At 36.7% G+C, this 12,203-nt stretch overlaps 1 protein-coding gene across 1 annotated transcript in view; it reads right to left on the reverse strand.

Moving 5' to 3' along the window:
• PCLO (piccolo presynaptic cytomatrix protein) overlaps window positions 1–12,203 on the reverse strand; it is a gene marked incomplete at both ends in the record, with an annotated part of 318,827 nt that overhangs the window by 136,708 nt on the left and 169,916 nt on the right. Inside the window, one exon of the mRNA XM_079538014.1 lies at window positions 4,409–6,620. Within this exon, the coding sequence (XP_079394140.1) occupies window positions 4,409–6,620 (2,212 nt within the window). The remainder of the gene's footprint in view (window positions 1–4,408; window positions 6,621–12,203) is intronic.

The raw sequence follows: 12,203 nt of genomic DNA on the forward strand, positions 1-12,203 counted from the left end.
GGTATAAAATATGTTGTATTAGATACTTGCTGTGGATGAAGTAGCACTGTTTCAATGAAATCAGTTTTGCAAATGCATTTTATGCCTACTGACTCTTGGATCCTATGTGTTCAGTAACATTTCTGCTAAATGAAATTCAGGTTTCCATCTACACTGCCCATCAGTGTAAACCAAAACAATACACAGCTAAATATAATCCAATGAAAGTTTGAATTTCGTTATTATTACGTTGTAATAATAAAGAATTTGAAAATTAAGAAGAAAAACAGTATGTTTCAGCAAAAATTCTAGAAAACGCAAACCTAAAATAAGGTCAGTTGTTGCTATAGTAACAGGAGTGAATGCAATTGTACCTTAACACAGAATGTAAAGTGCAAAATGGTAGTGTGCACATCCTACCTATTTAGTTGTTAAACATAACCAACTTAGTTTAGTAAATGATTGGAAAAAAAGTTGAATGGAAAAACAAAGTCATACTTTTTCTTGACTATTTCACTCAATTACTCCAAGAATAGGAGAATATATGCACAATTTTTTAAAAGTACCCTTCTATATGTCCTATTTGTGGTAAAAACAACCATCCCGTATTATAGTAGGTCTTGCAAAAAGACTCTTCATCTTTGTTATGCAGTCTCTTCCTGCTTCACTGTGCACAAATTTTATCTATTACAAATGGTTTAAAAATTATCCTATAGATCAGCATACATGCATTAAATATAAACATTATTGAAGATTAGATATTGGATGGTGAGTAATTAGTTACTGAATAACTGGTCGCCATAAACCATGACAATCTAATACACGCATCATTTATGCTTTACACATTTATAGCACATGGCTAGTGCTTGCATGTACCACTGTAACTCATCTTGACAGAACTTCTTACTGGGGCCTGTATTAAAAACCTAATGAAGTTTTCTGATCCCAGATAATAATGCTGACTATGGCAATCCATGTCACCAGCTGAGCAGAAAACAAATTTTTTTCTCCCCCCATCTCACCTGAAATTAATTCTGCTAAATTTATTTCACAGAAAAGCTAGCACATACACAGAACTTTTATGCTGCAGTTCTGACCAACCTTTCTCCTCAAAATGAGATAAATGTGTGCATTTTGTATGATTTTTTTAAAAAACATGGATGCATATATAGACACACACATGTCACGCTCATATGTACATATACACATTATTTTGGGCTTGATTGGTTGAGATTTGTTTCAGCTGGAAGCCTGAGAACAGCCAACATGTTTTCTGATGGCCTTAGTCAAAACGAACACTGGTTTTAGAGGACATGCTCTTGTTCTAAGCTAACAGTATGCACTCAGACTTCTCCACCTGTGAAAATTCCTGCTGGAGTCAATAAGGTCCTGTGCTGCTAGTGAAACAGTTTTAAAAGGTGAGATTGGACTCCAGGCAGTGGAATCTGAGAAACTTCTTCAGGGATATCCCTGACCTTAACCACTCACAGATGAAACCACTCTGTATTCCATGGGTGAAAAAATACAAAGGGTCAGTTGTGTTGTAGTAATCATTTCTGTTGTAGAATTAACAAAGCAGTATATAAAAGAGAAAAAATAATCCTTGAGATAAGAAAAAGAACAATTTCTCTCTCCTTAGCTCATCGACAGGGCCTATTTACCTTCATCCAATTTAGCACTAGCTTCAGTATTCTTGAAAATTGGCATCTTCAGCATACCTTGTAGTTTGTTAAAACTGTGGCATCTTTGGGGTTAATAAATAACTACTTGCTGTATCAGAGCTCTCACAGCATCCATAATGCTGGGAGACTGATAAATGTTCCAAAAGCTCAGAACACTATTTTCAATGAGGATATCTGGATGCTGTGTTCTTTTGATAATAAAACCAATTTTTTATCTTGTTTGAAGCTTGGAATCCCAGTGTAGTTACTACTTAAGTGCCAAAACTCTTTCTTAAGGTGTACTAAAGCTATGTAGATGCAGTTTATTAAAGTTATGTAGTGAAAAACAGAAAGTTTGGCCTTGCAGTCCTATCTGTATTTTCTGTAATTTGCTATGGAATATGACTTCTAAAAAATGAACATCAAGTCAAGCACATGCCTCAATTTGGACTGAATACCAGCAGTTTAACATTAATATCCTAACTTTTCATTTTTAAAAGTACTTAGACATGAAAACTTGAGCTCTGATAATCATTAGCACAAGAAATACTTTCCTAAGATTGTGCTTTAGGCTGATTTCTTTTCATGAAATCTCATCAACACCATGCAATAGCAAGGGGGTGGGGGGAAAGGGAAAAGATGAAAAGCTAAAGTTGAGTGCAACCTGCCAGGGTTCCAGAGCAACTGTCCACTGTCAGGGCACTACAGAGAGAAGTGCAGTCCTGAGAAAGGAAGTCCACAACTTTTTGAAAAACTAATACATCTTCTGGAACATTTCGTATCTTACACTCATGTTACAGGAATTATTTGCAACTCAAACTGCTTCTTTTTAGACAGCATATTTGAAGATAATATCATAACGTGTTTTGATTTCTCAAGAAGAAAAAAAAAGCTTGTGAAAAATTGGAAACAATATTGCTAAACAGGGAAGCCCTGATATTCAGATATATATGTCAATCTAGTAAATAACAGTCAAATCATGATAGAATGCTTCTGATAGAGTCTAACTAATCAGAAGTTAAGTTAAAACCAAAACAGATTCAACCTAACATGTAACATGTATGCCTTGTACAAATATATAATGCACTGTAGTGCAGAAAAACAATTCCCTATGGTCTGTTTATATGAGGTAAAAATCCAGTTTTTGCAGTCCAGTTTGATTATTCTTATTTTTCAGGAGGAAAGTCCTGTGTGTTGCAGAATGTGACCCTGTAATGACCTTTAATGGTCACAAATTGAGTCGAGACATGGTAACACCTATCTATTTAAATTGCATCTTGGGGTCTTTCTTTTAATTGACTTTTGGTTTAATTATAGAACTGTGTGTGCTAAGAACAGTGAGAATACTAAAATTTGTGATAAAATTAAAAAAAATAACAAACCAAAAAACAAACAAAGGTGGCAGACTCGAACCTCCTCTGAAACACAGACTTCATGAGGAGACTGTTTACAGAATATACTGTGTTACCAGGAAGGCAAATAGATTTCATTTCTCTAATGTTTATGAAAGATCCAGTTTATGTAAAAAGGCAATAATGCAACAAGGAATAGCGAGGTTAATATAAACCTGAAAAATAAACCATACTACTTCATAATCATGCAAATCTGTCTTTATAGACAATCATTGCCATTTACAGACAATATAGCGCATGCAAAGTCTCTTTTATTGTGCAGTAAATACACATAAGAAAATGTTAAGGGAGCGCATACAATTTTGAACATATTAATTTCATTTTCTTTCAGTCTGGCTTTATGATCTTTAAACAATTTAGAATATATTAAATCTGAACTGACTAAAACAAAAGTGGTACATAGTTTGCAATTATTCAGTACTTAACATCAGCTGTAATACTCTGCTGTACTTACTTAGAAGAAACATTTTTAATTGCACCATTTATAATACATCAGAAAGGTTCCTTTCACGAACCTAAGTGAGATAAACTCTTGTGCTTATTTGGCAGACATATTGTATGTGGTGCATAGAAAACCAGCTACACTGCATTCTCCATCAATAGAAGTAAAATACTTTATGAAAGTTTATTGAAAGATGTGATTGTCTTGCACCATCCAAATGACAAATTATCTTACATCATCACAAGTTTGAATGCATGGAAATCCACATGACAGGATGCTTTCAACAAACCGTATGTAGAATGTTATTTTGCTACCATGTTAAGCTCTATATGGTTCTAACATACAATATGTACTTAATGAACATACTATTTCAATGTAAATGTAGATCTAAAGTGGTGCATCAAGAGATGGAATTATTGGCTCTTGAATTCTACAATGAAATTTCATGCAAATAAAATCACTAGAGGCTTTTATAAAGGATTTAGGAGATTGTGTCCAAATCCCAACAAAAACTATTGCAAATAAGTTCAATGATCCACAGTCACCGGAGAAGGCTCCACATAAAGACTGATGGTAGGGCACACATTGTACACAGAATATTCTACACACTATCATTAGAAAAGTAGATAATAACAAGAGAAAAGGAAAATGCACAAGCAAAACCAAAAGGAATGCAAATCAACAATACAGCGAGCATGCCAGAGTAGCGTAACACCATCCAGAAACTGCTGTTAGGGTAAAATAAAAAAACAACAACAACAGCCAAAAAACTCAAAAAAAAAAATGTAGTTACATAGAAGATGCACCAAGGAACATGAAGAATGAGTCTTTGCAGTATAACAAAAATTAGACACATGCATAGAAATGAGGGTTTGTGTTGTGATAGTAAGATACCAGTCTGAGGCCTAATTTACCTTCACTGTCTGACATGGCATGCTGGAAGTCATCCATGATAAAGGCTATATCTCGATCATAGCCTCGAGTCCGTGACTCCTCCCTCATATGTTGCTGGACCTCAGGTAATGAATGGCTTGATCCAAACTGGTCCCTGGTATCTGCAGATATTGGTGGTAAGGGTCCAGCTGCTGCTCTTGCCATTCCCATTGGTTGGCCAACGGGACTTAGTGGGCTTTCTTCCTCTGAGTTCTGTGCTACAATTGGGATCCTTCCCCTGCTTTGGCTAATAGGTAGGCTGGTGGGTTTAGTTCTTCCAGAAGGTGTTGCATGGCTAAACGAAACATCTAGGGGTTCAGCTTCTTGGGCTTTCAGTCTTAAAGAAGAACTGGAAGAATCCCTTTTCAAAGACAAATCAAGCCCATAAACTGAGGAGGGTCGGGATGAGGGTCTAGATCTACTACCACTGCTATAAGACTTGTCTGCTTCATCTTGTAATGTGGATCTCATTGTTGGACCTAGTGCAGCCCCGAGGCCTGCACCAATGGATGAAGTTAGTGGTGCCCCCAAGTATTTTTGTTGGTCAGTGATGTTTTTTCTAAGGCCGAAAGTTATATCATCCTGAAGAAGCCTTGCCCTAGTAGTAATTCCCCCAAGTGATGACGTGCTTGATGAAGTCATGTAGGTTGAATAGTCAGGCTCAAGGTCTCTACTTTCTTGGATAGGTGAAAACTTTGTTAGTTTGGGGTCTATCAAACCTTTCTTGTGTTTTGACTGCTTCTGGTAAAGGAGGGCTGCTGGAAGCTGCTTAGCAGCCTGTTTCTCAAGGGTAAGCCTACCTATGCTATATTTCTCAGACTTGGGAAAGTGCCTGAAGCTGCCCTCCGGGTGGTAATACTGTGATAGGCCAGCCAAGTGATCAAGACTTTCTGCACCTCTACGGAACTCCTGCTTTATCTGGTGTTTCAGAAGTTTGAGCTCATAAGGGTCCTCCATTGGGTCTTCATCAGCTTTAACATAGGAATGTAACCTAGAAGAAGTCTGCAGTGGTGCTAGGAAGTCTGATACTTCTTGTGCTCTCCTGGCCTCAGTTGTGCGAAGCAGTCGATCTGTTTTGGTTAGATCTTTTTCATGGAGGCTAAAACCAGAACCAAGTGTTCCTGTTCCTTTAGTAAGCTCACCTATATCATCAATCAGTACATAATTTCGGGGTGTGTGGTGGTGGTCTATATCTGCATAGAATGAATCTGCAGATATGCTTGATATAGGGCTGCTTGCTATGCTGTTTCTCTCATCTAATCCTATCCTTAAGTCCAAGGTAGTGTACTTACTGCCTAGCTGGGATACTGCGTAATTATTGTCAGTTGAAACTGGTGCTATCATGAGAGGTTGATTGCGAATCACATCATAGTTTGTTGTTATCTTAGGCTCCAGATACAATGGAGTTTGTCTTGGCTTTGGCTGTATCACCATCATCTGTGATGAGAGTTGATAGGATGGCTGTTGAGTTGGTGGAGGTTGAGCCTGTGGAGTAAAGGACATAGTAGCTCCTGTTTGGAAAGCTGTCTGGGTCTGATAGGGGGAAACCTGCTGGTGATACAAAGGCTGCTGCTGTTGGTAATGTGACTGCTGTGTGAACTGAGTTGGTGCTTGCGTAGGCAGAGCAGGAGATGAATACTGATACTGAGCATATGGGCTTGTAGCAGGGGCAAACTGTGTCTCAGGCTGGGTTTGTGGTGGCATAAACTGATTGAATTCTGTCTGGGGTGCAGTACGTGGTCTTTCCAAGCCGTGTTGAGTTTCTATTCTGGTTGACCTGGTACTATTAACTTCACTGTCTGACATATAATCACGTTCTTCTGCTACTCCTTGGAGATAGGCACGCTCTCTCTTTTCTCTTTCTTTTAATAAGGCTTCTTTCCTCCTATTAATGCCCATTTCCAAATACCTCAGTTTGGCATCTATTTCTTTTTCCTCCTCATCTAGCTCTGCTTGCTTCTTCCTAAGCTTGGCTGATTCCCGCTCAACCAGATCCAATTCTCTGTCTATATCCTGAAGAATTTTGGCTCTGGCCATAGTGGTGGTCCTACAAATCCTTCTGCGTGAAACTGATCCCACAGAAGTATATGCTGACTGAGTTCCTGCTGTTGCTTCCTCTGGAGGTGGGTTGGGCAGAGTCCTCTTCACCTTCTTCTGAGTGCCAGATGGAGTGATGCTTGAAGAACCTTTTGTCTGCAACAGAAGAAACAAGACTCAATCACTATTCTGGAGGCTTGATTGCCTATAGATCACAAGGAATCTAAAACCTTATTAATGGTATGGCTTTGTATCTTAGCCACATACTTTCTGTAACAAAGAGGAAGCATGTGGTGTCCTCGAATAAACTTCAGGAAACAGGATCATATAAATTCTTGTAGCCTGTTGAAGATCAAGAAGGTGAACAGTCTAATGCAAAATAAGGGAGATACTCACTAAGGCTTCGTTTAACCTGACACTGAAAAATTTATGTTATATTCTTAAAATGGAATTAATACTGTAATTTAAAAGTTACTTTTTTAAATCTTGACATACCTAAACACATACATTATACGTATATGTGTTAGGGTGAGGTTAGTATATGCAGATCTATGCACTATCCTTTTACTTAACATTTAATGGAAATAATTTATATGTATAATTATAAATGTACATACATAGATATTTATGTCTATATATAAACATACACTTGTACAGTGTAATAGAAATCTCTGAGTAAGATTCTGAGTGCATGCTGATCAGTTACAACTTGAACTAAAATCCAGATATCAAAGAAGAACTTTCTAGTGCCAATCTACTTGGTACAACAGGTAGTCCAGTCCCTTAGTCAACCTTCCTGTTTTTCTTTAACTCCACTGCTATACATTACAGCATCAAAATTTATGCAACATAAAAATACAATAATCTACTTCACGCCAGGTGCACAGAACTCCCCACAGTTAATAGTAGGAGGGTGATTAATGCTTCTCTAAGAAAAGTACATATCATATACTGATGAGATACTTTTTGGAGCTCTCTACTCTCTCCATCAGCTAGGAAACAGGCTAGTTACACACAACTAGTTAGATGCAAGCTACAATGCCCTCTACATTACTAGTGCTTGTGAAAGGTTTTGAAGTAAATTTAGGCTCCTTTTCAATATAGATACAATGAAACATTAAATTTGAATGATTCGGAGACTGTACCCTGTCTTTCCAACAGCTTCTTATGGATTTTGCCATAGTTAAGGATAAAGAATTGGTCTATACACATACACAGGAATAATCACACCAGCTATTACAGAATGCAGCCTTCTGAGAGAAAAAATACAGAAACACTTCAGTGATCTTTAAGTAATGAAATAAAAAGAATATTAACCAACTTGTCACTTCCGCCTCCGCAGGCAAGCACAGTACTTTCCAAGCATTAACTATTATTAATTAAAATGGAATTTCTACTTAAATAAATGCTACTTCACTCAACTAAGAAGTAAATAGGAATAATTTTAATTAGCAATAAAATAGCAGTTCTAGTTTGTTTGACAAGAAAGTCTAAAAGTTTTTAGAGAGCTGACAACCTCTTTTTCTGCTAAGCTTAAACTAATCTCAGCAAATCACAATAATCCACATTTGTAATGGATCTTTAGAAAAACATTCAGTACATTTTCAAGTGCCATTTAATCTCTTTTCATCGTCTTCATTTCAATACCATCAACTTTCGTATGTTTCAGATTTCAATAAATGTAATTTAATTTTGTTTTCAACTTCCCTTTCAACTTCAATGTCCATTCCCCAAACCCATATTGTGCCAACAAATCAAAGAACATAATTTTTTCTAGCTCAGTGTGTAGCTATAATCAAAGACGAATTAATCATCTACAGTAGGTCTAGTTGGCTATTAATTTATATTGTAAATTCAGTCCAATACCACTAGTCTCCCCTCCCATATTCATATAGCAATCACAGATGGTGAATTGATCACAGATGGTCACCAGTTTTGGGGAACAGCTATTAATAACACACTCATTAAAAGATCTGTAACATTTTACAGAATTATTTTTGGATGCTAGCTATATTGCTGGTGAATAAATCCCATGTCAACTAAAACTGCACTGTATTGAAAAAAGTGTCGTCGTTTAATATCTTTGTCTACATAAAAAGACTATATTTGTTTACATATCAGATTGATGAACACTACAGGAAGACCTGAGGCTTGCTTTTGGAAAAGTATTTACAACCTATAGAACTCAGCTACTACTCTCATAAGATTTACACTTGAAAAAATGATTTTAATACTGTGATAAAATGTTATTTTCTTTCTTCCTAGATATTTTCATCATCAGTTGTATCAACATGTTACCTAGGAACTGTGTTAGTAGATGTAAAGGAAGTTCAACTTCAGTATTTTGGTAGATAAAAATTTAGAGTAGTAGTAAATTTATTTATTTATTTATTTATTTTGCATTTTCTTTGCTGGAAGGGATTGGGGAAAACAGCCAATCTAGGTCTGATCTACACCAAATTCTAATCTCTTTAAGCAGCAAGAAAATATTGGATCAAGAAAGTATTGGAAGTGGAGAGGAATATTTCCACTATCAACGCCCTGTGTATTTTAGGTTACTGTAGTATGAGCATAAAATTATGCTCATTTTAGGTTTAAAGTATCCAAAGGAAAGAGAGAAGAAACCTTCATCGGACTACTACAGAAAGAAATCAAAAAATCATCAAGTATGGACAAGCATTCCTCAGGCTTACAATTACTATTGTAATCTTGTAAATGCTAAGTTGGATGTAAGGCAGGTGACGTTAGTGAGCTCTTTGGTTTAAGAAGCCATAATATTTTCTGCCATATCTTATCATATTTTCTACCTTCCTCATTCTAAGCTATCTGCTTCTTGTCATCTGTTATTGTCTTCCGTGATTTTTAAAAATCTTTCTGTGTTTAGCAAATCATTACTTTGCATGCTGACTGTAAATCTCTAGAACTAATTTATTCTGCTTCTTTTACCATGATAACTTTATAAAAGCATTACTTTATTGCTGGTGATTACATAGAATTTCAACCTACTCTGGGACTTCCCTTTGGGATGGATACAATGGTAGTCATATCAGCTTCTGAGGTGAACCTGAACTTGCAAAAATAACCCCAAAGCTTGTGCTTGAGACAAAACTATAGATACGCTTCCCTCAGTACTATAGAGTAAAAAATTGACAAAGAAACAAGTTTGCCCAAGGCAGGGATGTTGGAGCTCAATAATATTTAAGGTCACTTCCAACCCACGCCATTCTATGATCCTATGATCCCTTCTCCCAGTAATTTGTATTGTTAACAAAGTTTTGAAAATAAAAATAAGAAAAGAATGCATTCCTCAGTCTTGCAGTTTAATGACAAGATCACAGAGAGGAACTCAAAATACAAACAGGTTTAGCAAAATCTTTCTTTGCTGCCTGGCAACATTGCTAGCTGGTTGAGGGAAGGGATTGTATTGCTCTGCTCTGTGCAGGTGCAGCCTCACCTTGAATACTGCAGGCAGTTTTGGGCAACACAGTATAAGAAAGACATAAAACTGTTACAGAGCATCAAAAAGAGGGCTATGGCAAAGGGTTTAGAGGGGAAGACATATGAGGAGTGGCTGAAGTCATTTGCTTTGTTCAGCCTGGAGAATACAAAAGGAGGCCTCATGGTGGCCTACGGCTTCCCCACTGCTGTGGTTTAACCCAGCAGGCAGCTCAGCACCATACTGCTATTTGCTCACTTCCCATCAGTGTGATGGAGAAGGGAACTTGAAAAAAGGTAAATAGATTGCAATTGATAGTGATGTTAGACTACCTACACTCCACGACACCATGAAAACTAAAAGTAAACCATGTCACAGCAGAAGACACCCCTTTGCCACAATCCTCTGCGAACTCAACAGTGTGGAGGAAAGTGCTGTACACCACAGAGGAACAAAAAATATTTCTCATTCAAGTTTTTGTGGACCCTTCTGGACTTTATATCTGTTATGTAGATACCATATAGCCAACGGCGAGAGGTTTGTTACTCTTGGTAACAAACAGAGGAAGAACATTGAGGAAGTTCTCTCAACTAGCTGATATAACATCCATGACGAATCACAGTTTGGAAACCAAGTAAAGGAAAACAGAAATTTTGCAACATAAGGAAAACGTATTCAAAAGTGTATTTATAAAATAATACAGTGGAATAATACAAACTCTGCACAGTGTCTTACCATCAATAAAACCCTACCAACCAACCAGCACTGTCTTTCCTCAGGTGTCCTTGCTGATAATGGGAGTGGAAGAAGAGTAAGAAGAGTCAGATGAGCTGAATTTGGCCTTGTGTATAGGAGGGAAATACCCTGTTTCATGAGTAATATGACAGCTTTTCTTTAATGGAACTATCATCTTTTACTTTTCTGGAGCAATTTTGCTCTGGGAACTGAGCAGTGGAGCAGAAAACTAGTTCCTAAATCACACAGCAGCATTGGAATGCCAGTCAGTCTGATTTTCTCTCCTTTTTTTTTTTTTTTTTTTTTTTTCTTCACTCCTTTGGATGCTTTGTAGTGATAAGTATCACCCTGTCAAAACCAGTATAATTTTTTTAGAAATAGTCTATTCCAAAACAATATGCATTTTTTTCTTTCATATCTTTCAGTTAGAGTCTCTCATTCTTCAAATGAGCAATTCTGTACTTCCCATCCTTTTGCTCCTTTCTTTTTCTCTGTGAAATTGTTTGAAATTGACATTTTTACTTCAAATGCAAGAGGAACAGCACAGTGCACTCCCTAACAGCTGATGTGACATGAGATATCAATGTCTTTCCTCAATAAAACACATAAAAGGACATATGCTTCTTTTGATCTCAGGAGGAAAAAGGAGAAATTCAATGAAAATTTGATATTCAAACTACAGACAGATGTGGAGTTCACACGGTGGTTTTCAAAGTGATCCAAATTAAATAATCCCAGTTCCCTCAGCTGCTCTTAATAAGATTTGTGCTACAGACCCCTCAGCAGCTTTGTTGCCCTTCTCTGGACATGCTCCAGGGCCTCAACGTCTTTCCTTTAATGAGTGGCCCAGCCAAGTGCAGCCTCACCAGTAATGAGTACAGAGGAATGATCATCTCTCTGGTCCTTACAGAGTTTTAATTATGTACGTATATCAGTATATTAAAAACTACAAATAAACTTCACAGAAAGAAAACACTCCTCTCCCAATCCCCAATACTGTATTTTTACTATAAATTCTAGTTAGTATTCTATGTACTATTTTACTACAGACATAGTTCAGAACTGGCCTGATTTAATAAGGATTTTTTCATACCATCAATTCAGAGATACTTTTGTGAAGTAAAATCTTTCCCTAACTGTAAATTCCTTGTGATTTCTTTTTCAGAAGATAGTCAGAAAGTATCCAAATGAATGGATTTATCTAGATTCTATCTTCCTCATGACTCACAAAAGTTTTTGAAGATAAGGTTTCTGAAAAATACTCTGCTTCTATAACCCGAAAGATTATGGAATAAATGACAAAACATTTTGTACAATGTATGTTGAAGTCTCTGCACTGCATAACAAGTTGTAAAAGAGAAAGATTCACCACCTGAAGAAAAAAATAATGACAAAACTAAAATTGCTATAAGTTGGTGCTTAATAACAGAAAAAGGCTGCAGACTGACGAGGGCTATATTCTATATTACAATACACTATACTACATTATAACACCATTAGTGTTTCTTCATCATCACTTATTTTTTTACCCTGTCGTTTCAGCAGCAGTGTGCATTATGTAAAGGAGT

This window comes from Tetrao urogallus (genome assembly GCF_951394365.1).
Source record: "Tetrao urogallus genome assembly, chromosome: 1".
NCBI lineage: Eukaryota > Metazoa > Chordata > Aves > Galliformes > Phasianidae > Tetrao > Tetrao urogallus.